The sequence below is a fragment of the Kwoniella botswanensis genome, chromosome 3, assembly GCF_036426115.1.
Source record: "Kwoniella botswanensis chromosome 3, complete sequence".
Lineage (NCBI taxonomy): Eukaryota > Fungi > Basidiomycota > Tremellomycetes > Tremellales > Cryptococcaceae > Kwoniella > Kwoniella botswanensis.
Window position 1 is genome coordinate 339,447 of NC_088601.1, and position 27,062 is coordinate 366,508.

At 45.5% G+C, this 27,062-nt stretch overlaps 9 protein-coding genes across 9 annotated transcripts; 5 read left to right on the forward strand and 4 right to left on the reverse strand.

The window, feature by feature from the left end:
* Window positions 1–982: 982 nt before the first annotated feature.
* Window positions 983–3,478, forward strand: L199_007996 (uncharacterized protein; the record flags this gene model as incomplete). Its single annotated transcript, XM_064893682.1, has 6 exons — window positions 983–1,509; window positions 1,591–1,596; window positions 1,675–1,696; window positions 1,747–1,869; window positions 1,937–2,012; window positions 2,076–3,478. The coding sequence occupies 6 exons, from the start codon at window positions 983–985 to the stop codon at window positions 3,476–3,478; spliced, it is 2,157 nt and encodes a 718-aa protein (XP_064749754.1).
* Window positions 3,479–4,544: 1,066 nt separating this feature from the next.
* On the reverse strand, window positions 4,545–6,804 carry L199_007997 (uncharacterized protein; the record flags this gene model as incomplete). The annotated part of the gene is made up of 7 exons (XM_064893683.1): window positions 4,545–4,826; window positions 4,906–5,630; window positions 5,691–5,836; window positions 5,920–6,028; window positions 6,094–6,154; window positions 6,224–6,354; window positions 6,429–6,804. The coding sequence occupies 7 exons, from the start codon at window positions 6,802–6,804 to the stop codon at window positions 4,545–4,547; spliced, it is 1,830 nt and encodes a 609-aa protein (XP_064749755.1).
* Window positions 6,805–8,230: 1,426 nt separating this feature from the next.
* Window positions 8,231–9,940, reverse strand: L199_007998 (uncharacterized protein; the record flags this gene model as incomplete). The annotated part of the gene is made up of 3 exons (XM_064893684.1): window positions 8,231–8,445; window positions 8,504–9,695; window positions 9,746–9,940. The coding sequence occupies 3 exons, from the start codon at window positions 9,938–9,940 to the stop codon at window positions 8,231–8,233; spliced, it is 1,602 nt and encodes a 533-aa protein (XP_064749756.1).
* A 1,626-nt stretch (window positions 9,941–11,566) lies between these two features.
* L199_007999 (uncharacterized protein) lies at window positions 11,567–14,452 on the reverse strand (the record flags this gene model as incomplete). Its single annotated transcript, XM_064893685.1, has 6 exons — window positions 11,567–11,636; window positions 11,745–11,822; window positions 11,889–12,316; window positions 12,396–13,268; window positions 13,336–13,825; window positions 13,896–14,452. The coding sequence occupies 6 exons, from the start codon at window positions 14,450–14,452 to the stop codon at window positions 11,567–11,569; spliced, it is 2,496 nt and encodes an 831-aa protein (XP_064749757.1).
* A 571-nt stretch (window positions 14,453–15,023) lies between these two features.
* On the forward strand, window positions 15,024–18,592 carry L199_008000 (uncharacterized protein; the record flags this gene model as incomplete). The annotated part of the gene is made up of 11 exons (XM_064893686.1): window positions 15,024–15,756; window positions 15,825–16,450; window positions 16,530–16,736; window positions 16,818–16,859; window positions 16,922–17,023; window positions 17,097–17,203; window positions 17,255–17,280; window positions 17,333–17,398; window positions 17,483–17,726; window positions 17,793–17,934; window positions 18,002–18,592. 11 exons carry the CDS (start codon window positions 15,024–15,026, stop codon window positions 18,590–18,592), a joined length of 2,886 nt encoding a protein of 961 aa, XP_064749758.1.
* A 670-nt stretch (window positions 18,593–19,262) lies between these two features.
* On the forward strand, window positions 19,263–20,554 carry L199_008001 (uncharacterized protein; the record flags this gene model as incomplete). Its single annotated transcript, XM_064893687.1, has 2 exons — window positions 19,263–19,362; window positions 19,422–20,554. The coding sequence occupies 2 exons, from the start codon at window positions 19,263–19,265 to the stop codon at window positions 20,552–20,554; spliced, it is 1,233 nt and encodes a 410-aa protein (XP_064749759.1).
* A 952-nt stretch (window positions 20,555–21,506) lies between these two features.
* L199_008002 (uncharacterized protein) lies at window positions 21,507–22,194 on the forward strand (the record flags this gene model as incomplete). Its single annotated transcript, XM_064893688.1, has 3 exons — window positions 21,507–21,549; window positions 21,631–21,987; window positions 22,082–22,194. 3 exons carry the CDS (start codon window positions 21,507–21,509, stop codon window positions 22,192–22,194), a joined length of 513 nt encoding a protein of 170 aa, XP_064749760.1.
* Window positions 22,195–22,779: 585 nt separating this feature from the next.
* On the forward strand, window positions 22,780–23,707 carry L199_008003 (uncharacterized protein; the record flags this gene model as incomplete). Its single annotated transcript, XM_064893689.1, has 2 exons — window positions 22,780–22,852; window positions 22,920–23,707. 2 exons carry the CDS (start codon window positions 22,780–22,782, stop codon window positions 23,705–23,707), a joined length of 861 nt encoding a protein of 286 aa, XP_064749761.1.
* Window positions 23,708–24,219: 512 nt separating this feature from the next.
* L199_008004 (uncharacterized protein) lies at window positions 24,220–26,963 on the reverse strand (the record flags this gene model as incomplete). Its single annotated transcript, XM_064893690.1, has 5 exons — window positions 24,220–24,415; window positions 24,523–24,841; window positions 24,965–25,285; window positions 25,475–26,442; window positions 26,545–26,963. 5 exons carry the CDS (start codon window positions 26,961–26,963, stop codon window positions 24,220–24,222), a joined length of 2,223 nt encoding a protein of 740 aa, XP_064749762.1.
* Window positions 26,964–27,062: the final 99 nt, after the last annotated feature.

Genomic DNA, 27,062 nt, shown 5'->3' on the forward strand with positions numbered 1-27,062 from the left:
CCTCGCCTTTTCAGGAGGATTCCCACTTTTTCTCTTTCCCCTCGAGCATTAGCTCTCAAATCTTTTTCAGTACGTCCTTACCAATTATCTCTTTGTATTCGATGGATCATCATCGATCGACGATACATTATAGCCTATCTGTCGTTTCTTTCAATTGACAACGTCGCAAATAACCCAAAGATTGGCCACTCCCTTACATCATTACATCACTCAAATCGAGACCCACCTCACCTCCTTTATCCTAATTACGACGACTAACAGATACTTCCTTTATCCCGTTTTCTCTTTTTTTGGCTTTACCCCGTATATCCTTCATGATCATTCAAGAGACATAACCACTACATCACCTCAACATTTTCGTTCTCGGTGAAAATACGGTCAAACATTCCCTTCGCTTCATTCCAGCCATACTGTCCAACTGTTTATCTGGTTCAGGAGGGGGGGCCAATCTCACCCGACGTGGTCGGGTAACCCCCCTTTCACTATATCATACTCATCATAACGTAAGTACGTCATCATCATCTCTACGACTCTTCTTCCATTATTCTCTGAGATTTCCTTTATCCTACTTTGCTTGACATCTCGAAATCAACGGAAAGCAGGGCTTTGTTCAAGGTGTCAGTGACCTTCACAAATTCCCATCGATCCCACTTCTTCTCGAAAATGTTATATATGTGATTCTTACTTCTATCCGTTATTGTTTTATACATTACCTTCTGATATCATTCTTCTTTCAAGGAATGCCTTTATTCGAATCCTGAACTCAGAGCTGATACTATACCTCCATATTGTCTATTGTGCTTAGCGGATTGTCATCTTGCTTTTCACGTCTACTGATACGAACGATATAATTATTCTTCTACTTCTAAAGTGAGTGATCACTTCTTCAATTTACGCCCTCACCGTACTCCTTTTGTCCACTAAGTACAAACGGTATGATACTGACTTCAACATGACCAATTTACCTTAGTCCTCCAGTATCATGTCCTCACCTTCCACTTGCGTACCTCCTGGTCCACGCGAACCAGATTTTGCTGGTCTTGCCAATACCTCGGGTATACCACCCTTCTTCATGAATCGATCAACTTCCGATAGGTGGGAGATGAAACCTCCTTTACCACTATCCCAATCGAGAGCCTACGTATCGCCGGATACTTCACCATTGGAAGAGAGGTTCGAGAATAACCAGCAAAGTGATAGTGTATCACCTACCGATGTGGGATTACAGTCCTCATTATCGAATCATCCTAGAGAATTTCCTCATCCTGGTAGACCACCTTTATTACCTTCTGAAACTATACTTTCCCAACAGCAACCACAACAGCCCTGCAATAGATACTTCACCAACCCTATTCATCTTCAAGCTGGGTTCTGGCAACATACTGGAAACGATCAACATGATCCATGGTTCAATCCCCTTATGTTACCTCAGACGAATAAGCAGAAGAAAAATAAAGGTCAGAAGAAGGTGGAAGGGAAACAACCGACTTTCTTGACTAAGCTTTTTGGGTGAGTGAAAGTTCATACTATTTACACTAGAACAGTACTTGATAGGAAGTCAAATCGCTCATTTGATTTATTTGATTGCAGGATTCTGTGAGTGAATACCTCTCAGCGACTTGTTGGTTGTCTGCGATCATCAGATCTTCGAGCTGATGGGAGTTGTGACAATAGGGAACAACCGGAGTATCACCATGTAAGCAACTGCATGTATTTCGGATGCAACCAAGCTGATTTCTGCCCTAGATCATGCGATGGGACGAAACAGGCGAAGCGATCATTATCGAAAACCCAGAAGAACTAGCTGAGAAGATACTGCCGGTCGTCTATCGTCAAAGTAGATTTGCTAGTTTCTCGCGACAGTTGAACGTGAGTTCATCTACAGTACTGTCTGAGAAACGCAATTTTTACTGACTGCTCTTCCCTGTCGATTCAGATATACGGTTTCAATCGTAAGTTGAGCTTACGGCATGTCGAGAGGGGAATATGTGATCCAGATGCCAGTACATGGTGTAAGTCCGCTTTGATTCACCGCGGTAAGCTCAAAGGTTCATTCAGCTAACGATCATATCCAGCTCACCCATTCTTAAAGAGGCATTCGTCGAAAGCTGAAATCCTCTCTTTTAAACGACGAGTACCACCTCGACCTACCCAAGCGCAAAAGCGACGAATGAGTCTGCAGGAAGAAGGTCTATCACCTACATCCTCAGAGCACAGCGTGGAGTTCCACTCACCGCCAGACGCATATCAACATCATCTTCTTCCCGATGTAGAAGAAGACAAACCATTTATATTCCCTCATCCGAGAGGTTCCTATATACCCCAAGGTCCTATGGGATATCATGGAACTTTCCAGGCTCACGCACCACCTCCAGAGTATCATGCGTATGAGCAGGATTCTCCTACCGCGTTTGAGTTTGATTATTCTACACCTGGAGAAGCCGGTGGTCAAAGTCCGACAATTCCATACCCTCAACAGCGGCCATTCGATATGCTTAAGATCCAGCCATTGACCCATTCTAACCACACTGATCAGCGATCGAACTATGACTTCGGACCTCAATCTGCACCTGCCAATACAACTGCTTGTCCTATCGATATCAAGGTTATTCAACAACATACGAGAACTCGAAGTGTACAGGGTGAACCACCCTCTGCGATGTTATATTCACCTTCTTCACCTTTGAATCCCTCGTCATGGCTAATCGGTACAGGTACTGGTGATGTCCCTGAACCTCAAGCACATCAACAACAACGGATGAAGAAAGAAGAAAGTAACAGTCCGACTAGTCTACCACAAAGACAACTTGGAGGATACGCACCTCAAGGTCAGAACATCATGAATACCAATAATCATCAACCCGCTTGGTGGGATGACAAGAGAGGGGATAATAGTTATACTACAGAGTATGGCAATTCTCCTCAATCATTACCAAACGATTTCGAACTTGGCTCAGGATCGAGTAATTCACTTATCCTACCTCAGATTCAAACCCAACTACCACCCACAGGAATCAATCAGTCACAGTCGTTGAGCATCTTATCGCCTGATTCACCTACGACGATTTCACCTGGAGTATATCAACCTGGATTTTCATTCCCACCTTCACTTAGAAGTAGATCATACCATGCTCACACTCCAACTTCATCGTTTGGTAAGATCTCCACGAGTACTCGCCAGGAAAGAAGAGCTACTCTATCTTCTTCTACTGCTCCATATTCATGTACCAGTCCTCGAAATAAGGTATCATCGTTATTGTCGTCGACTCTTATTGGTGGAAATAGGACTATAGCTAGTAGAAGAGGTTCGGAAGCTCATAGTTCGGCATTAGGTCTGAGGTTGGACGGTATAGACAGGAAAGATGGGGAAAACGGAGATGATGATGAGGAGAATGAAGCGTTGCCTAGTGCGAGTATAAAGTTTGAGGATAAACATCCTTTTGAAGGAATATTAGGTGGCGAGGAGATTGTGGATTGATCAAAAACAAGGCTTAAGATTCGGAAATCGGGGTGTTGTACGGTATGAGGGAAAATTCAAGGAGAAGGGACGAGAAGCAGGAAGAAGTGAACAGAGAAAGAAAGAAGAACAACAGCCGAAAGAATGGAAGACAAAAGCGGAGAAGAAGGGAAGGAAAAGATCGATTCGGTTATGATGAGATATCTATATATATATATATGTACTGTATTGTAGAATACTTTGTTTAGATAACGGAGACTCTCATTCATAGGAAAATAGGAAATAAGTTAACGACACTTTACGACAACGATGATTACATGAATGGATATGGTGCTGAAAAAACATTCATCACTCATCATATATCAAAAACAAAGAAACCATATTGACGTTATTGCAAAAGCAGAATGGAAATAAAGCTAAAAATTAGGTTACATTCCGTATAATACATGTACTGTAAGTCTATTTCGACTTGACGGGCTCTCTCACATTCCCCTCTGTATATTTAGATCATTAGAAAATGAAATAGGTTTCCTAGGTTTAGGAGCTACCATCTCTTCCCTCCCATCTCTGTTACTATTGGTATTGCTATTGATGTTTTGGAGGCTTGAGAATAACTCATCATATTCATAACTCGTATTTACCGTTCGATCCATAGGTGTATTGTGTATATGATGGGAGTCTTGATTGTGATATGTTGGTCGTTGCTGAGAAGAGGAAGAATTGAATAAAGGTGGCATGGTGACTCTTCGTATGTTCCGTGGAGGTTCGTCATGATGAGATTTCAACCTATAGATTCGGAGTACGATCATTTGTTAGACGATGCTGCTTATAATTGATATGTTATGGTACGATTGATTTGATTTGGTGAATGCACAGTGAGGAGGTGAGGGAGGGAAGAGAGGTGGTGCCGGGTGACATAGGGTGAACGAGGAGAAAAGAGGGATGAGTAACGGTGTATCGAAGGTGAAGATGGGTCAAGTTAGACAGAAACAAGATGAACGGGAGGGTGAATGTGGGTGAAAGAAAGTGAAAGTGATTGCAGCGAGTCAACGGTGGGCCAAAGGGGAAAGGCGAAGTGAGAAACCACTTACATCCTCTCATAATTTATCTCACATAATTCACAACCTCTCATAAACGTCTGATGATTCTGATGATGCTGGAACGACCTTTCCCTTGGATCAGTATAATATGAAGAGAAAGACCGATTCGAAACCTGATGCTGTGATTGGTATAAATGGCGCAAAGGCTGCTTATAGTACCCCTCATCAGGCTGTCTGGATTGAACTTCATTAACCATGTTCGATACTGATCTTCTCGAATTATGACCTCGAATGTGGATCGGTGCCGGTCTGGCTCGCTCGGGTGAATTCTATAGTATATTATCGATTCCGTTCAGTCAGTCTACCCACCCACGATGAGCCTATTATTATGCAGAGAAATATACTTACAGCTGCCACAACCGGTCGTGCATCCTCATACCTCGATATAGGTCTTTCCGCTTCTCTATCCCTAGGTCCTTTAGGCGATTCAGATTCCTTCAGCGTGACTACCAGCCCGGATGGGATCGACCTTCTACCCTCTGGAGCATCGGGTCTGGTCGATGTGGACGAGGTCGTACTGGTGCTTATGCTGGGTTTGGTGCTGTGTGTTGGCGGAGTGGACGAATGGGAAGTCAATGATGGTCTGCTATCATGAGGTATGGGCGGAGAGGTATGTTGAGGAGTTGCACGTAATTGTGGATGTTCAGCTGAGGAGGTGTCATTACCTGTGGATGAACCGACTGTACCTTCATTTTGGGCAATGATGGATTGTGGCTTCACGTCGCTCTTGTCAGACAGTTGGCGAGTGTTGTCTTCAAAAGACTCTTTGGCTGATGGGCTGGAACTGAGACCTCCGGTCTTCACTTCAACATCATGTTTGTTGAGATTGTTCTCGGTTGTAGTAGCCACTGCTACATTGGCCATCGCTTCTTTGGGAGTACTTTGAATACTATTCCGTCCAGAACCCATACCACCTGTACTTTCCCATAGACCCTTCCCGATTAGGTCCAATTCACCGAGGGCCACTTTCGCTTTGACGCCTCTGACTCTCTCGCGATATCTCTCTTCGGCCTGTTCTTCTTCCAGCGAAGGAGGTAAGGAGGACTGCCATTTGATATCTGCCAGTGTACGGACTACACAGTCCAAAATGTCAGTCAGAATGACAGCAAAGGTATAGTCAGAATTGAACTCACAATACTCTATATCAAGGAACGACTGACCCGATTTCCTCAATCCATCTGAGAAATAAGCTAAGATATATTCGGCCAAGCATCCTGAAGAAGAAGCTATCTTGAGGAGGATTATAGATTGTTTGGTGCCAATTAGGATATGATGATCCCTGTATGAAAAGGGAGATTAGCATGGCACCTCATGGTTTACATGTTGATTTGATATTCCCATTCTTGACAGTTTCAAACTCACTCATTTGCTCTATTGATATCCTCACTCAACGTATCCTTCAAAGCTACCAATCCAGCATGTGCACTAGAAGTCTCAGATAGGGTCTTTGAAGCTTTTCGAAAGGCCTTTTCTATTCAAGACCACCACCTATACATCAGCTGACCGTGCGGTGCTATGTTCAACGGGTAAGCTTACCTGCTTTATCGTGTTTCTTTCCGATTGCTCCTAGGTATGCCTCATGCGTACGACTTTCTTTCTGATTTTCATATTGAACCCGATATCAGCAATAATTGAATGATCTGGCAGAACAAAAGATGCTACTCACAGCTAGTAAACTGAAATATTTCGAAGCATCAGAATTCACCTCGTCATACTCTTTATCTATCTTCCTAGATAGCTTGAGGGTCAGGTCTGATAGGTTATCTAACATATTCGCCGTTGGTCGTATCGTCTGGGCTGTGAATATTGTATAGTATATATAGTGAGACATCAGCTGCATAGGATTGATAATCAGTTGATACGGTACTCACAAGTTACATCGATCTTTTCCCCACCACCAACACCACCTGAAGCAAGATCTTTCAATCCCCCAGCTAATTTCCTACCTGCTTTACCAACATTCGCAATTGCTAACCTGTATTCATTCCAAGAGTTCAGCACTTCCTCAAGGTTCTTGACGGTCTTGAAAGCTTCTTCTTTCCCTATCGGTCTGGATTTGGTGATTCGTGCAGTTGGAGTCGTCACAGTAGGAAAGTATCCTGAATCGGAAGATGGTGATCTCCCACCTGGTGATGTGGACGGTGAAGCGGGATTGGATCTATTTGGTGAGGACGGATTGGACCGTCCGCCTGGTGAGGGGATAGACAGAGATGCACGAGATGGAGAGAGTGATTTGAGGGTGAACATGTCAGTCTGAATCTGTTAGTCATGTACAGGAAAGACGAAGACATGAACACAAGAGGATCAGAAAGAAAATATCTGATGATACGTGTTCTTTGCTTATCTTCCATATGCATGTTGCCGATGATAGTGGTAAGTGATGTGATGAGGTGTTGATGTGTCTCCGTACTGTATGTATCGATGGGAGAGCCAAATGTGAAACATATAATGGATGATACACACAGCAAGGGAAGGGATCTGTGCAATCATTCTTGTATTCTTGTATTCCTGTGCCTGACATGAGATTCTCCGATGCATCTTACAGTAGGGTATCAAGTGGCAAGAGAAAATCTCCTGCATGATCTCAAGGAGGAATCACATGCGGCGGTTATTGTAGCCCAACTAGATGATGTCGTCACGCATGTTTTTCTGTATGGAATCTAGACGATCAGATATTCAAGCCGCCCATGACTATAAGACCCGTTTGAATATCCTATGCTGAGAAGAGAAGACTGCTACTTGTACATTTTGCTTGTAGTGTGCATGAAAACGAGATTGATCGATTGACAGTGCTAGAAAATTAAGATCAAGAGGATTGAGGGATTATCGTAAAGAGGAGAGGAAGATTAGTCGACCTTGTTGATATCAATAGGCTTGTAAGCTAATTGAGGAATTCAACTCGAATACGACATTGCTACGCCATGGTACTGGGGGAGTTCATCTGAGTCATAAAGCCCGTGATCAGTAAGTGCCGAAGCAGGCGCCACGTTTACGGAGGCCTATCAGACCACACGGCCTTCCTGGTTGTCCTCCTTTGGATAAAAGTGTGATCATGAAATCGAACTGTCCTCATTAGCATATAGATTCGCATACGCTCCCGCCTGTACCAAACATGTTTGTCATACGATGTGTCATAGGATGTGTCTTGTGCAGTTACAACTGAACGTACGATCAGTCTTTCGTTGCCACGCTCGAATCGGGCGGAACGAGCTTCCAACTTTATGAGTCTCCAATTTTAACCCACTCGAATTGAGAATAAATGTTTAGGGAAGTAGAAGTAGGAAGCCTTGAGTCACGGATGCCTAATGTACTTATTCTATCTTGATCGAATCGCCGAAAATTCAGAATTGACCTGCAAATCACGACTGCTTGTTCAGATGGTTGAGGTGAAATAGCAGTTCATGCTCACTTATCGTTTGACCAACATTCATCGCAAGCTTAAATATTTGCAATCTTCCACCATGCATGATACACCTCATTTCAAAAAATTCCGCTTACAATGTCTGACTAACTACTACCATGATTGAATATAAAATCTTTGTAAAGACAGTTCCAGTATTTCCACTATTTTCTTTCCAACTCACGGCCACAGCAATACATCGATGCACCCCGCATGATCCTTCCAGGTTACCCACTGAAACCACTGGGTAGAAGAAGGACTTCTGCTCATGGCTTACTCATCCGAGACCATGGCCACATCGGTTGATGCGAATTTTCGAGCGGATGTGCGGCGGTGGAACAAGATGTCGAGTTCTCGGTAAGATCGGTGGCGCATCTCTGGCAGTTGGAAATAGGCGACCACCAGGCAGACCGTCGCAGTGCCGAACCAAACATATCCGCATTTGCCAGCCAGATTGCCGCCAGTGGGATTAAGCATCCAGGACGAAACTGTGGACAAAGTCAGCACGACAATCAGAACCGACGGCTCAAAATGAGGTGAACTCACGGAAGATTGTCGGAATTTCGGCGCAGTAGTAAGCAGCACGTCCGAGACCAGTGGTAAGAGCCCGAAGTCTGATGGATGAAGTCTCGGCGATGATGGTGTACGACACAGGACCAAGGATCAACCCCATGATAAACGAGATGAAGATACCGAGAACAGCTTGTCCATACTGACCGCCCTGGGTGTGCGCGCTGGTGGTGGCCAGGACACCGAGCAGAAGCGCAAACAGCGCATTCAAAGTGGTTCCTGCGAGGTAGAGCTTACGACGACCGATGTATGCACCTAGCACCCATGATGCGGCCACACCGAACACTTGAAGACCGGCGTTGATGAAGGACAGCTTGAAAGCGAAGTCGGAACCAAGACCAGCCTGCTGGAAGAAGAATGTGGCCTGGTTCGCGATCAGGTTACCAGCCCAGTTCTGTGCGGCGTAGACACCACAGACAATGAGCGTTCGACGAAGGTCGGACCCCTTGAATAGCTCCGCGTAGCTGACATTGGAGGTCTCATGTTCCTCAATTTCTATGGTCCGGGTGATCATGGCCAATGTGTCTTCAGCTGGTGCGGCACGGCTAGAGCCAAGACGTTTGATGGATCTGACCGCCTCCTCATGCCTGCCCTTTCGAACGAGCCACCAAGGGGACTCAGGGGCGAAGAAGATTAACACGAGGAGCGGTACGGGGAAAACCCATTGAATCGCGAAGGGTATGCGGTAAGACCACTCGTCCGTACCCGTGTTGAAATGATAGGCAATGCCGTTGGAGAACATGTTCCCAAGGGACCATCCCATCATGACAAACGCAGTGGCGATACCACGTAAGGGCAGAGGAACCACCTCGGAAGAGTATGCAGGAGCGTTGGCGATGAAAAAGCCCCAAGGGATTCCCTCGAGGAGCTGGCCGACGAGGAAGATCGGCAAAGATTTGGCAAAGAACGAGATGAATATAGTGGCGATCATGAGCACGAGGCCGACCAAAGTTGCGTAACGGTAGCCAACTCTGTCGGTCAAGGGGCCACAGATGAAAATTCCGATGAAAGCGCCAATCTGCCCAGCCTGTTGAAGGGCGGTTTGCCATCGAGTCGCGAGAACCCATGTCGTGACGCCATTTTCAACGACTGGAATACCATAGGCTTGGGTGAACGAGGGCAAGGCAACAAAGTTGCCGATAAGGAAGGTATCGTATGACTCCATGATCTGCGGCATCTCAGCACGAAGGACGACAGTTTTGACCGGATATGACTTACGATGCAGAAACAGATGACAAATGCCCAAAAGCAACCCATAGGATACGCCTTGGCCGCCTCCAAGACGCCCATTGAGTGCTCGAGCTCTTCTGCATTGACAGCCTCGTTCATGACGGCGGGATCACCTGCCTCCAAGTGATCGACGGCATGCTTCTCATCATCGCCTATAGGGGAATTCTCGAGTTTGGTGGACATGTTGCTGCTTGTTGCTAGTATCACAAAGGCGAGAGTATGTCATGAAGATATCTGGAACAGAAGAGCCACACAACTTATATACCTAATGTCGCACAGTGCAACGTAGACTGATTACGGGGAATATTGTTCCGAGAGATCCAGAGAGCCCAAGAGATCTGGTCAGGGATAGGAACGGGGCTTTCTATGCCCCGAGCTTTAGAGGGGGTGCCCCATCATTATGCCGATCATTCACGTTGTTACAAGTTGATATTCTTGGGCGACCAGCGGCGGAATGATCTTGTACCGTTCGAAGCATTACAGCTTCGAAAGCTATAGCCAGATTGCTGCTCGCGCTCGGCTTAATGGTTGAGCCGCGAGACTCCAGAATCGCTCGAGATAGTGAGGCACAGTCAGATTGGCAGAATCGGTGCAAATCGGGCTTAGCATGAGAATATCTTGCCGCAGTCTAGGAAAACTCAGGCGTCACCGGTGTAAGTGTAACCCTTCCCGGATTTTCACACGGGACTCACCAAGCGGGCTTTGAGAGTCAACCCTATTATGATGGGAATCAGCCATACGTCGATCATTTCTCTTCCTATACACAATCCCAGCTCACTTTCGAAATTTGGGTTAGGTGTTACATGGTGCTTTCTTACTTAGCGGGTACCGCTCAAATCTGCTTGTATCGCAACAAGAGTTGTACCATTGGAAAGGTATGGATCAGCTCTATGCATGCATGGAGCTTGATTTCAGATCATACGTTGGTTGTTGTGCGTATGCCTTTCGAAGTTAGCGCCTGCGTTATCAGACGGGATGACGGTGGGACCGCGACGGTCGTAAGCTCTGCGACGAAACGTGAAAGACATGGCCAGACAATCTCATTGCAATAACGTAAAGCGGTGAATGTATGATCCTTGCTCACAGGGTCTACCTCTTGATTGACGCTTCGACCAGTGTCCTCCCTCCTCGCTCTACTGCTTTCCGGTGTCTGTAGTTCAGGGTGGTACGTCTGACATGCTTTTCTCTGGCTACTTGTCGCTCAGAATTGCTTTGTTGAAGCAGTGAATTGATTTTGCCAGCAGTGAACTCTCTAAGTCCCTTCATCATGCATGTCAATGGTAGAAGATTGGAGGTGAAATACAGACCTTACAGAGACATATCTTGAAGAAAAGCGAAGAAAAGTATGAAAAATCCTGTGACGTCAAGGTGGACGAAACATTTGTGCGCGCTCTGTAAGTTATGTGATGAGGTGTTGATGTGTATATACAGTGGAAGAAACAGCATGAAACGTCCATACGCAAGAACACGATAAAATACATACAGACAGACAGGTCTGTGCGATTTATACTATACTCGCACCTGAAACAAGTAGCAAAAGGAAAACACCCAAGTAAAGTTTCAAGAGGATCATACTCTCGAAATGCATGTTATTGTATGGATTCTAGGGACTTGAAGACTCGATGATACTACCAACTCAGCCTTATGTTGCATACCTGTTATGAAAGCCTTTACTGATGAGGGAACTACTATTGGTACACTGAGCTTGGTTATGTATATGAAAAACAAAGTTGGAAGATGGGCCGTTAAAGGGTAATAGGAAGATGATACGAAGAGGTTTGAGGTGGAACAACGAGAAGAATTGGAGGATTAGTCGACTTTGTTAATGTCAATAGGCTTGTATGCTAATTGAGGAGTAGGACCGTCGGTTTGTTCAGCTCTGTTACAAGGACAAGGATCAGTACATACATAAGCACTGAAATGTGGTAGATAGCGATGGTGATAGATGGCATGAGCAACCACGAAGCGGGTAATGGTGAATACTCACTGTTCCTTCTCTGTCTTCTCCTTGTGATGTTTATCCAACTGGGCTTCAATGTATTCATCCATCTCATCTTTGTTCTCACTAAAAACGAACCATACAGTATTAGCAGTCATTCTGTGCGTGATATATGAGATACGTAAAACTCACAATGGTCTAGGACCCAAGGTCAATCTCATATCCTCTCGCGTTATCACCTCCTTCTCCAACAACAGCTTCGCAACCTTCTCCACATCTTCCTTGTGCTTTGTCAAAAGTTCAGTCGTACGGGTGTGAGCATCAATAATCATCTTCTTAACTGCCCTGTCTAACGCTTCGGCAGTAGCTTCAGAGAAAGGTTTTTGGAATCCTTCAGATTGTTGATCCCTTCCACCATAGGATATAGGTCCAATCTCAGGGTTCATACCGTAATTGGCACAAACCTCAAAGGCCATCTTGGTGATTTTCTGTAGATCATCTTGAGCACCGGTTGTAATTCGTCCAAAGAAGATCTCTTCTGATACTCTTCCACCGAGTGTCATACACATTCGATCGAGCAGCTGTTGAGTCGAGAACAAGAATCGTTCTTTTGGTAAATACTATGTGAGATACCAAGAGCTTATCAGCATAAAGTGTCCACATAGTGAATAACACATATTGGTTATATTATGAACTTACCTGAGCATATCCTAATGCACCGACACCTCTAGGAATAATCGAAACCTTCAGCAGTGGATCGGCATGTTCCAAATACCAACCACAGACAGCATGTCCAGCTTCGTGATACGCGACAGTCTTCTTCTCATCTTTACCCAACACTCTCGATTTTCTTTCTAAACCAGCGATAACTCTTTCAATCGCGCCATCGAAATCTTCTTCCGTAACGGCATCTCCACCTCGCCTAGCAGCTCGCAGAGCAGCTTCGTTACATACATTCGCAATGTCCGCTCCGGAGAATCCAGGAGTTAGTAAAGCCAATTTTTCAGCGATAGTTTCAGCCTTGAGTTCCGTCGAGAGAGTAAGGGGAGAAAGGTGAACACCAAAGATCTGTTTTCTGCCTCCGATATCGGGTCGATCAATCGCAATGTGTCTATCGAATCTTCCAGGTCGCATCAAGGCGTTATCTAATACGTCGGGTCTGTTGGTACCGGCCAATACTACCACATGTTCGTTGGTACCGAAACCGTCCATCTCGACCAACAACTGATTCAAAGTTGATTCTCTTTCGTCATTTCCACCAAAAGATCCGCCCTTTCCACGAGATTTACCAATCGCATCGATCTCATCGACGAAGATGATGCACGGTGCGTTCTTCTTAGCGTTGGCGAACAAATCTCTGACTCTGGACGGACCGACACCGACAAACATCTCCACAAATTCAGAACCGGATACTGACAAGAAGGGCACACCGGCTTCACCAGCGGTGGCTTTAGCTAAGAGGGTTTTACCAGTACCAGGAGGACCAGAGAGGATAGCTCCTCGAGGGATTTTAGCACCGAGCTTCTCGTACTTGGCCGGTTCTTTAAGGAATTTGACGAATTCCATGATTTCCTATTCAACAGGAAAAGTGATATGTCAGTGGAAAGCCAGACCATCTAAAAAGTCTGAAGTCGCTCACCTCTTTGGCTTCGTCCATACCAGCTACATCCTTGAATCTGACGTTAACCTGCTCGTCCTTGTTGAACATCTTCGCTCTACTCTTTCCTACACCGAAAATCCCGCCACCTGGGCCACCACCACTCATCGCTGATCCACCTCGTCTAGCCATCCAGAGCAAAAGACCAGCGATAAGAAGGGTAGGAGCAAAGTGCATGATGGTTTGGAAGGTTGAGATCTCTTCTCTGTACGATACTGGTATCCTCTCTGCGGCGGGGATACCAAGTTCGTCCTGAGTGGAGATAAGGAGAGACTCAAATCCTTCTAGAGATCCGATGGTGAACGTGTAAGGAGCTGGGCCGTGATCGGGTGAAGGGAGATTGGAGGAGCCAGTAGCATTCGGTTGAGGAGATGATGAAGAATTCAAGGGACTGTGCAGATGCACTCTGACCTTGCTTCTGTTGACTACTTCGAGGGAAGATACCAAACCTCTAGCAAGGAGGGAATTGCGGCTATGACAAATCGAACATGATTAGCGATTTGCATTCCATTAGATCGGCCGATGAGGTAGTGAAGACTTACAATTCCTGCCATGTGATTTCCTTGGTCCTCACATCATCTGGTTGAGTGATACTCCAAAGAGCATAGGTCGACAAGGCAGCAAGAAGAAGTTGGTTGGGTGTCATACCTCCAAATCCACCTGGCATACCATTAGGTCCACCACTTGGTCCACCACTTCCACCCGATCCGCCCGATCCACCATTCCCACCCAACCCGACCTTCTTACCAGCTTTGCCACCCAGCTGTTCACTCAATTTCTGTCTCTTTGGTTCCTCATCCTTGGGGGGTTCTCTCTGGTCTTCAGGTCTCTGCTGTTCTTCCCCTCCTAAACCTGGTAAGCCGACATCGGGTTTCTTAGGTCCCGAAGGTCCTGAAGGGGGTTCCGATCCTGGTGGTTTGGGAGCGACGGTCGTACCGCCTCTGCCACCGAACAAGCCTTCCAGACCAGCAGGCGGCGGTGGGTTTCGAGATGGTTTGGGCGATTGAGGGGTGGCGTAAAATCGGGATAGTAATGGTCGGAGGATTGAGGAGGATGATTGTCGAGGTAAACGACGTAGGGAGATCGCTCGTATTGACATGATGACGGGTAATATGAATGAGTCGGTCCGATGGGAAAGAGAAGAACAAGAGATCGTCTAGTTCCTTTGACTGATCTATGCAATATTCCTGTTCGAGATGAATGGAAACAGGAGATGAAAGATCGGAGATGGATGAGATAATTGTACGAGTAGACGATTCCGGTTCAAGAAATCGAACAAAATGAAATAAATGAATTACGCGGCACCCAGTCGATGTTTCGGCCAGAATCGGTAGCAGATGAAGAGTGAGTGGCAATTCCAATTCGCCACATGGACAGAGGCGCGGGACTATAACCACGTTACTCGGAATCTTAGCTTCCCCGCAATATACCCCACATCTGCTGACGCGTGGAATGGGATGATGTCCTTGGTCACTGCTCAACTTGCTTTACCTTATGTCTCCTTCATAGTCCCAGATTCAAATCAAATCGACGGGAGCTCATCGCAGGGCGTAGCCTAATCACAACAACCTGATCGCCTTCCTATCACCTTCATTAATCTCTTGAAGAATCCAAACCTTATCTCGTTTCCAGTCAAGCAAGATCAGACGGTCTTCGCCCCATCTGCCAAGATGAGGTCTTCCCTTTCCCTTTCCCCGCTTTCTCTCCTGTTGGTTCTATCGCTCGTCTTACTACCAATCACAATGGGAGTCAAAGAAGAGGACTTCAAGAAATGTTCCCAATCATCCTTCTGTAGGAGATTACGTTCTATCGCCAATAAACAGGAATCAGCACAGAGCGGTACCTTCACTTCACCCTATTCGGTATCATCCCCTCAAGCTATCCAAGAGGGAGCTTGGAAATGGCCATTGAGATCCTCTTTGTACCCCGAAATCAAATTCGAACTTCGTGCGGATGTCCTCGCTGAAGGTGATGGCATAATAAGAGTCAGAATAGATGAAATTGATTCCACAACCCCTTTTAAAAGATATAAAGAAACTGCTCGTTGGGCATTACTCGATACAAACCCCCCTCTATCTTCGTCAGCTACTCTCAAGTCTACTTCCGGAAAATGTATTATCACCTATGGACCTTCAAGCTCGAAACTTTCCTTGGAGATCCAACATTCACCACTGAAGATCACCCAACTGAGAAATGGTAAACCGGAAATAGTATTTAACGAAAGATCGTTATTCCACATGGAGCATTTCAGGATCAAGGATGTTGAGAAGACCGAAGAAATTTTACGTGAATCTGAACAAGTGGTTCTGAAAGGTGATGAACAGGATAGAAGTTGGTTTGAGGAGAGTGATATAGATGCATTTGAGGAGACTTGGAAGAAATGGAAGGACAGTAAACCCAAGGGTGAGTTTGTCTTTTGCATGATGACAACATGTCTGACAAGTACTGATGATCATGGACGACATATATAGGTCCTGAAGGATTTTCTCTTGATCTTACTTTCCCCGGTGTCAAGCATGTCTATGGTCTTCCTGAGCATGCCTCGCCCCTATCTCTTCCTGACACCTTGGGCCCGAACGCACATTACTCTGATCCTTATCGCCTTTACAATGTCGATATCTTCGAATACTTGGCAGATTCGCCGATGTCCCTTTACGGAGCTATTCCCCTACTTCATGCTCATGCCTCCGACCATTCCGTCGGTGTACTCAACCTAGTCGGTTCGGATACATATGTAGATGTCAGACACGACAACGATGCCGTGAGGACTCACTGGGTATCAGAATCTGGTATTTTAGATGTCCTCTTATTACCTGGACCAAGACCTCAACAGCTCTTCGAACAATATGCTGTACTTACTGGACCTACATCTTTACCCCCTCAATGGTCTACAGCTTACCATCAATGTCGATGGAATTACAATGACGAAGATGACGTGTTGGAAGTAGATAGGAAGTTTGACGAAGCTGATATCCCCCTGGATGTGACTTGGTTGGATATTGAATATGCAGAAGAACACAGATATTTCGATTGGAATAATAGATTCTTCCCTGATCCCGTTAAGATGATAGACGCTGTTGCGAGTAAAGGTCGAAAGGTACGTTCCGTTTTCCATTCCTGTCGGATACTGTGAGGATGAGCTAAAACGATCGGATTTTTGTCGCTTTGTATAATAGATGGTGGCTATCATTGATCCACACATCAAGAAAACCGACTCGTTCAGAATATATTCCGATGCCAAAGACTTAGATGTGCTGATTAAGAAAGCGGATGGCAATAATTTCGAAGGTTGGTGTTGGACTGGAAGTAGTGTCTGGGTAGATTTCTTTAATGAGAAATCTTGGACTTGGTGGACGAAAATGTTCGATTTCAAAACGTGGAAGGTCAGTTTACTCTCAACTTGACTGGAACTCATTGGGACTTGGAAGCTGATCGAAGGGAATTTATATCTCACTCGAATTTAGGATTCGACGAACACTCTTTTTATCTGGAATGATATGAATGAGGTCAGTTGAACAACGAATGGTAAATTTTCGCATACAGCTGATAGCAGGATTTTATACCATAGCCATCCGTATTTGACGGTCCGGAGATCAGTATGCCAAGGGACAATATCCATGCTGGAGGATGGGAACATCGAGATGTACATAATATCAATGGTATGATGTTCGTGAGTATCATGTTTCAGCTCTCATCCACTTGGATAATCGAGACGATTACCGTGACTGATTTGATGTATAAAGCACAACCAAACTGCCCATGCGTTGATTGCAAGAGAGACACCCGCCAAGAGGCCTTTCGTTCTTTCGCGATCGTTCTTCGCTGGATCGCAAAGATATGGCGCCATTTGGTGAGATACAAATTGCAAAAGATATCGAATACAGCTGACATCCACTCATAGGACTGGTGACAATCTCGGAGACTGGGGTGAGCTCATCTCATCGGTGGTCGCATTTCAGCTCAACTGACAGTTACATAGAACACCTTGCCGGTGAGACCGCCATGTTGCTCTCCAACAACATCGCAGGGATGGTTTTCAGTGGAGGTAAGTTCCGGTCCATCTTGCTCATCGTATCCGGTTCAATCGCTTTTGGCAAGCTATACTAAGTTTTTTTCATTATCTATACAGCCGACGTCGGTGGATTCTTCGGCAATCCCACACCCGAGCTTCTAGTAAGATGGTACCAAGCCGGAGCCTTCATGCCATTCTTCCGAGCTCATGCGCATATCGATACCAAACGGCGTGAACCGTATCTGTTCGATGAACCTATCAGGGGTTATCTCAGAGATATAATCCGATTGAGATACCAATTACTACCTGTGTGGTACAACGCTTTCCATGATTCTAGTCTGACCGGTGTACCCATCATGAGGTGCGTCATTGAAGTTTCGCACTCGGAATTCGCTGAGAAATATGCTAACTGGATGTTCATGGTTAGACCCCAATATGCTGTCTTCCCTGAAGATGAGCAAGGATTTGCCATTGATGATCAATACTACATCGGTGATTCTGGATTACTCTTCAAACCTGTTGTGCAAGAAGGTGCGGAGACAAGTCAAGTATACATATCTGATGCTCAAGTAAGTGATGATACATGGATTGTCGTCCGTATGAGCGGTATTGACCACATGATATGTTATTTTGTAGCCATACTACAACTACTTCACTCACCATCTTTATCCTGCGCATGCCCACCAGACTCTCACCCTATCTACGCCTTTGTCCACTTTCCCACTCCTCATTCAAGGTGGATCGATTATACCCTCAAGACAAAGAGTCAGAAGATCATCGCCATTGATGTGGCAAGACCCATTTACATTGACCATCGCCTTATCTAAAGAAGGTAAAGCTTCCGGTCAATTGTACTTAGATGATGGAGTGTCATATGGGTACGAACAAGGAGAATACATCTGGAGGCAATTCCAGTTCGACGGTAAATCCTTGACATCAACTTCTAAGACCAATACTCCAACATCATCAGAAGAGAAAGGGGTAGTATCGTATGATGCAGAAAACAATACTTGGGCTCAAGCTGTTTCGCACGTCAAGATGGAAAGTATCATCTTGTTAGGATTGTCCAATAAACCGAAATCCATCAAGGTCGGTGGACAGGAAGTAGATTGGGTATATGAGAACGGTGTAGCTTCCAATGGTAAGAAAGAAGGGGAGAGCAGTTCGTTGAGAATCAAGAATCCTGGAGTGGGCGTGGTGGGAGATTGGGAGATTGTGTTTAATTAGAGAGGAACAGATAGAAAAAAGCAGACAGTAATGATAGATCACTACCAGTGCAGTTGAAGATTTGAGCTGGTAACCAATCATATACAACGATGCAATAACTAAATGTTTGTCTTTTGTCGTCTCTTGATTGTCCTGGATACTACAGATGACGACATGCAGCCTCATGATGGTTACCCTCTTCATATCACTATGCATACCTATGTTCTACAGTGCATGAAAAAGTGTGCAGATTCGAGCAACCGAGTATCACTGCGTCATTATGCTTTCACTGGAGAGTGCATGCTCCCACTCTACGGACAAAGGGAGAGTTCGGTGACCAGGATCGTATCGGAAAGCTTCGAAAATATGTGAAACGTGAACATCCTATTTACGATGACGCCAATGCTATTCTGGACTTTGAAGAAGGCAACGACCCCGTCCTCCTTTTGGACCCTTGAAACGAGAAGCGGTGTGAGTGTCAGAGGCAATCGAAGCGCAACGCCAAGTATTGTCCCGTTTTCTCGATATAAATACCATTATCTATCTCAGGTCATCCTCCTATAGCTTTATTCAGTTTCAGTAACTAAATCGTTTCCTAACATTCAGGCCACTTGAACAAACCATCACACGTAGCCGTAAAATACTCTGATTCTTCCAACCATCGCCACTCAAAACCTAACAGAACAGTCCGATGTCTCAATATTTGAGCCAAACTTCTCATTCGGCTGAGAAACACCTACAGGCCACCCGTGATGGGGTGCACGAATGGTTGCCACGATGGCAATCTACCTGTAAGCTGATATCCGCTCTATCAAACGGACGCTTTCACTAATTTGATCATACTGCTTAGGCTGCGATGGCACCATACCTGAAGACATGCCATTTGCAGACAAGCTTAATAGGATCGTCTGGAGCGAATCTGCCTCCCGTGCTCATCTCATTGGCGAATCTAGTGCCCCAGAAGTCTCAGGGTTTCAGAAGACACGTTCCATCCCCAATCCTTTATTGGATTCAATCAAGGAGTCGAGAACCCACAGCTTGAGCACCGAACTCTTGCAAAGCTGGCGTGATCTCCGAGTAAATATTCTACCACCGTATCTTAAGAGATCCTATGCCAGAGAGCGATTGGTCTCCGAAATCATAGAACCGATTGGGGACAATTTTAAAGAAGAATTAAAGTTGCATTGCTCTGATTTCTCCAAGGAGAAAAGATGGAAGATTGAGAATCTCGTCAGTCAAGAGCAAATGAAAACAACCATGGAGATTTGCTCCTCAATATTTGGTCGAGACGATGAACATCGCGAGAGAGCTTCGAGTGCATGGCAATCTTTGAGCGAGATGATTAAACAAGAAAACGAATCACGATTTACGGATCCCAAAGATTTCCTTTGCCTTCCGCCATTATATCCACGGGCTGCAGAGGCGACAATGTTACTTGACCAGCCCTTGTCGAGAAGCGAAGCCGACAGGATATTGGATAGAGGACCAGGAATTCTACAGAACATGGAAAGTCATATTTTGGAATGTGAACAAGATTCAAGACGAGCTACCGAGCTGGCAGAGCGCAGACAGCGATTGGGCGAGATGAAATCACTGGTAAATTATGCTTATACAGTCGATTCGCACGAAGGTGGTCAAAGGGCTACCATTGAAATAGCAATCAGTTGGCCCATCTCACGGGACGATGCAGCAACCCCAGACTGCGGCAGCGATTCTTCAGATGATGATGAGGAAGACCCGTCAGATATGCCAATCCACAAATCACGAAGAACCTCAATTGACCAAACCTCAAAGGACAAGGACCCAGTTGCGAACACCCAATTGACTTCACTCATCACCGGTATCTTGTCTGGCCCCGACAGCGTACCGGAAGATCCTCTAGCCGATCTACGAGCGAGACTCGCGAGACTCGCCTCTAACCCCTCGGTAACGGAAAAAAGGGAAGAAAGGCAACCTGTTCTTGCTCCTCAATTTCATATCTGAGGGAGTGACTGACGCTCTCTCCTTCCGCATAACAACGACCCGATCGTCTCGGATTTAATCCCTTCCATTGTCTTCTCGCTATTGATCATCTAATATTTACGTTGATTTATCTTTTGCATCTGGTGTGAATGCTTCCTTGAAAGTTTTGTAGACTGGATTCAAGATTGCACTAAAGTTCCAAGATCTGCGGTAAAGGTAGAGCTATGGCGTCTCACGGAGCAGCATGCAGTATGATGGGCCACTTACATATACATTCAAAGGTTGATTTCGATGTTCTCTGTCTTGATTCCAGAACCTCGGAAGATTGTCCAGCGTATCATCCCCTCAATTCATGGACAATCCATTGTCGATCGAATTCTATCTGGTGTTATGGTTCTCCGATGTGTAGAAACAGTGCATATAGGTTTGCAGCACCTTTGACACTCTTTCATTCCTGGAAGGTTCTATCATTATCTGAAAGATGAGCTCGTCATATCGAGAAGCAAAAAAGAAGATACCTATGGTCGAGGCCTATATCATGACAAGGTGACGATCCCCCTAAAAATGCCGGAGCGAGGAAAGATGAATCCCCCTTTGCCATTTGTCATTCACTTTTATCCATGTAATCATATTTCTATTCATGGAACGATATTGTACTTCCATTGATGGATTCATCCATCTTCGAGAAGAAACATTCACTCTCCTCTCAGAAGGTCCTTCTGTCATGGCTTCGGAAGATAAAGGATAGTCTCCACTCATCATGCAGTGATTGATCGTGATCAGGCAGCAAGCTGAATGGGGGGTCTACACCATCCAAGGGAAGGTATAAAAGCCGATTTATTCTGATGATTGATTCCCTGCTCAACAAGCCCATTTCCACTTCTTCAGATCACTTATCTCCCTGGAGTTACAGGATAACAATCCCTCAACTTTGTCAAGCTCAAGGTCCGATCATCGTTCAATATCAGAAGAAATGGCCGACACGTTCAGAAATCTGACCAAGAGTATCAAAGACAGTATGTTCATGAGTCCGGAATATTGCGCAGACTTGCTCTGAGGCTGATCTTGTGTTCCTGCCACGTTCCAATACTCTCTAGTCGGCTCCAAGGAATCAGACATGTCGATGTCCGAGCGGCACGATTGGGGAGCCACCTCGTACGGTGATCCTTACAAGTACACCCCTAAACAGGGTCAACAAGACTGGAAGACGCCTTACACAGCCGGTGGAACCAACACGAACACCAACTACGGGACTTCTTACGCCGCACCTCAAGGTGGATATGGTTATCCTTCGGCCCCTACTAACGGCTCTGTCCCGCCTCAAGATGGATATGCCTATCCTCCTCAAGGTGGATATCCTCCAACCTATGGCGGGTATTCATCTACTCCGGCACCCAGCGATCCTAATGCTTCAACTTATGGAACTGTTGGAGGGTTTGTCGCCGGATCTGCAAGTACTGGCCCCTGATGCACAGGCTTCTACTCCTTACTCACAAGGAAGTGGCATTATCTTTGACAGTTTTGGGCAAGCGCCTCCTGCTGGTTCAGCAACGGAACCCCCTGCTTATGATGCCTCCCATGCCACCGAAAGCCACGGTGTTGCTGGTACTACTGGTGCGATACAACACTATACCACTGACACCACCAATACGAGAGCTTAGTACTACCCATCCAGGCGCGCATACAATGCCGCGAGATCACATTGGGAAGGAATCAGAAGATCATGCTTGAGTACTATGGAATTCCTTGCTTAGTACGCTCACCAGGATGTATATCTTGAACAATGACCTTCCAACATCTTTCCCTTGATGCTCTATCATGTCCAGAGGCCTGAATGATGATATCATATGCAAACCTGCATCTGCCAGAAGCTATTTCCGTGAAAGGATGTCAGTGCCACAGGGGTTTCACATGGTGGAAAGGGGGGACACCTAGGATTTGATATCTAGAACTCACTCCTTTCTGGGCGCTTTGCCAAAAGGTGAGAGAATGGAAAACCTTTGAGATTTTTCCCTTTTCCTGTCTGGACTTGAATATCAACGTCTTAAGTTCGGACAGCCCCTTGCAAATCATGAATATAAAAGTCCTCTGTTGTCCGCACGCCACTCCCTGTCTTCTTTGATCGTCTATCGTTTTTTCACCCCTGTCGACCTATACAAAACATTCTACCCTCCCAGAATCATCCGGTCCATATACATACGCCTGAATCGTTCAGCTGCACAGATAGTTAGTAACAATACACCAACATGAAGTTTTTCAAAAAATTGGGCCGAGAAGCAGTGGATACGTTAGACAGAGTGACAGATGACCGTTTCAAGAGTGCGTAAAATATGCCATCTACTGCATTCATTTGTGGTATTTCAAGCTGATCATTTTTTTCAAACAGGTACGAAAGGTAGTAGACCCACTACACAAACCATGGCTCCTCCCCCTGGAACGATTGTAGATTATAGCCGACAGCCATACGATGCCAGTTCTGCTTATGTCCAAACTGCCGGGTCGTACGGGGGCTACAGCCCTGGTTCCGAGGGGGCTTGGGGTGGTCAGAGCTCTCCTGGAGGCGGCTACTACGATCAAAGATATGGCGCATACGGTGGTTCTCAATACGGATATCAGCCTTCTAATGGGTATTCACCTCAACCACCCCAAGGTGGACAACCATATTACCCGCCACCATCCCCAAGTGTCACGCACTCACCATCCGGTCAAAGTCCTTATCTTCCGCCTCCTTCTCCCGGCTACGACCAAAGCGGCCAGAATAGCGCCATGTGTGGCTCACCCGCTCCATCGGCCACTCTCGGTGTGCCCTCTGTGTCCCCAGCCCCTGGCAGAAGAAGCTTGTCTGCCGCTTTTGCCGCATCGGAGAACAGCGCCAACTTAGGGGTCGATACTTCTTCTAGCTATTATGCTGGTGCTGCAGCTCCTTCACCCGTCAACTTCTCGGTTGGGACACCGTATAATACTTGGGGTCAACCACCAGCTACCGGTCATACCGCCTTAAGTCAGAATGCTTCTTCGAGTCATCCTGAAAGTGTCTTCGGCGGGGCTAGCACTGCTGCTAACACTCAAAATCATACCGATGCCACAGCCGCCAGAAGGAAATCAACAGATTCAATTGCCTCAGAGGATAGATCAACACCAGGTGGATGGGTCACCACTGATGAGTCGGTGTAATTGAATTCTAGTGTAGCGATCTAGGTCGATTCACCTGCAGCTTATGAAGCCATTATGAGATTATTCCAAGGTACTCAGGACGAGAGGTGTGTTTATGTAGATTGAAGAATGATTTATGAATGGTATCGAGCGATCGTCACCTCACAGCAAATCTCGTCTACATTCGCATTGCTCCGGCTTGGTTGGCCAGGTGTCAGCTAAATATCATCTGTCACTCCAATCCCATTTTGCTGTTTGGATAGGTGTTATCATCCATTGCAATGAGACATTCTGCTCTCCGCCATTGCTGTACATATATATGCCTTGGAGGTGATCAAGTGTGCTAAAAAGCTTTACTTAGGCATTGTGATGACGTGCTAAGAAAAAGGTATTGAATCGAAAAAAATGAATAAGAATGAATCGCTATGCAGACATCTACCAATGTCGGTGTGAAATGGCAGATGACATATGATACATCCGTGGAAGTACGATACTCTATTGCCAAAGATTTCGAAGAGTCCTATAGTATTTCATCAAGGTATATTATCCATCTCACTCTCACTCCCACTAATCGCATCAGGGTCAAATTCCTGCTTCAAGACCCTGTACAACTCCTTATTTCTTTTCCATGTATATGTATTTCTAGGTATCTCATCCCATAGTCGTTTCCTCTCTTGCTCCATAAGGAAATCCAATCCGATAATCTGCAATGCACTGCAAATATATCCTCTGTAGTGTCAAAGTCACACAGCAATGTCAACATTGTGCACTTGCAAAAAGCTCATCACGTCACTTCGATATCACGAGATGAGACGGGGTAAGCAAATGTGACTTACTCAACAGTAGCTACTTTGATTCCCTTCTGCTCCGCACTCTTCTCAATACTCACCCCTTTCACAAAATCATTCAAAGCACCTAGTTGAGCAGGACTAGGTGATTTCACCCCTTCTACCAGTGTAGCTATCCTCTCTCCAAGTTGTATTTGTGTTCCCGATATCTTCTCACCATTACTTGTAGGACTCAATCTTGTTACTGGGGCAGAGCTATCAACGTTCGATAAGTATTTGTTCAAGCTCACTTCGGATTCGTTGTCTTCAGCAATACGTCTTAGGGATTTATATATCTGTAAAGAGGCATAAACGTCATTTGCAGCGTCTAAAGTGATTGCACACAAAAAGTCAGTAAAGGTACTGTACATTACTAGACTATCTACACGACGACATGCTGCACCGCATGCGAGACACTTGTCTGAGGAAAAACATAAAATGGAAAACCCACAATCCTTCTGTTTCTGATCCAACCTTTCAAACCAATTCCCTTTCCTTACATCCAAGCTCTTATCCAGCCGTTTACCCAAATACCTTTCAGCCAACCTCGAAAGGCCAATCAAACTATTTCCAGGTCCTGTACCTATCGGATCGACTCCTCTGGCCAAGAAAGAAAGTTCCAACAGTCCTTTTATACCCATATCGGAAGAGGATGTAGAGGTGAAATGTTGAGGGAAATCACGTAAGAGTTTTTGACCGTCTCCTCTTACTTGTACACCGAGTTTGTATATGGTAGGTGAACGGAGGATCTCGATGGCTTTGGAAGGTATGTCTATGATATGGAACGAAGCACAGGAAATAATCAGCCATCATACGAACATCTTTATAGATTCAGCCGACGAGAACCCAATGGAAGACGGGATGCTAGAGAATCTTCTCAAAATGTGCAAGCTTCAAGATGTCCCATTCCTCGATATCCTTCTGCCGATACAAAAGTAATGGTTAACAAAACCCCACTCACCCATCTTCTCCCCCAGATGTACAAGAATCACCAACCTCTCATCCGCAAACTGCATCAACGCTGTCCTCCCCTGTCCAAAAACATACCCTCCTTTCTTCTCATCCCACGTCATTCCAATTTTCACATTTTTTGTCGTTCCATCAGGTTGAGGGATTTTGTACGTTCCTGCAGGTGGCCATTCCAGATCGAATCCCAGTACGTCACCTTTCAAGCATTCCAAGAGATCATTCGCCTCTTCGGTGGAATTGGTATAGGCTATCTGAGGTTTCGGGAAATACTGATCGTAGTGGAATAAAGGTAAATCCAATGGTTTAGGAGAATGAGATCGAGATTGGAGTTTACCATCATTTGAGATTACCTTGAATGAAACGCCTAATAATGGTTTAATATCGGATGTTGTCATATCCTCATGTTGGGATTTGGATTGTTTGTTTTCATCAGACTGTGATCGAGCAGGAGCAGGGGCAGGATTGGATTTTGGTTTTGGTTTAGGAGGATGACCATAACCAAATTGTAACTTCCCAACTTCTTCAGCTAAGAGATCCAGTTCTTTATCCTTATTATAGTCAACTGTAGAGGGTGCTCTAGATGACGAAGGTGTGCTATCCTGACTTTCACTTTGCTGAGTCGACCCGGCCTCAGTCGATGAATAATGGGCTGTATATCTCGGTTGGGACGTAGGAGGGGCAGTACGCGTACGATTGAAGAAAGGGTGAATAGGTTTGGAAGGATGTGTCTGGCTGGATCCGATCAGCTGACTAGGAGGCAGTCCTGTCAGGGCTTGTGTGGTAGGAGTAGGGGTAGTACGTGGTAATGGGGATGTATAATGGGGTACAGCTCTCGGTCTAGGTGGTGTTTGGGGAGATGAAGATGGGGAAGATGAGATTGATATTGGAGATGTCGATGATCCAGAGGGCTTCTGATCTTTCGTAGATTTAGGAGTCTCGAATGTATTTGGGCGTATCGATCTGTGGTCAACAAAAAGCTAGATATCAGCTTGCGCATCATTAAGTTCAGGTGGTGGAAATCAATGGTTAAGGGCTGAGCTAGTTCAATTTCATCCGACTTACCTAACTGTCAAAGGTTCTTTAGTGAACACAGCTTCACCTTCCCATACCCGTATTCCAGTATCCAGATCGAGATCAATAACCTTAATTGTATTGGTGATATTCTTATTGGGAGTCACAACGTTCTTGCAGGACGATGCCATTTCGCTCGAAGACAGTCTATCGGTGATGTTGGATATAGGTGAGCCACTGTAGTGACGTCTTGACAAGTTACCATGTACGCCTCTGTTCAAGATAAGACTATGGCTAGTCTTCCAAGATGAGCTAGACATCTGCCATGGTGCGCTGAAGAGAGCTGTAGGTGAGATAGAGTTAGATTGAATAGGAACTTTGGGATGGTTGAGGTGGACTCGCTGTCGAGTGGTGATCAAGGTGACGGTTTGTTTGGTTCTTCCGGCGGAAAGGGGGATTACCATCCTCATCTTGCCATCTTTTGAAATTCTTCTACGGTCTCCCTCAACGTAAAGACCTACTGAAGAGATGTAGAGAAGATGATCGAGAGGAATGAATGCAGAATACGA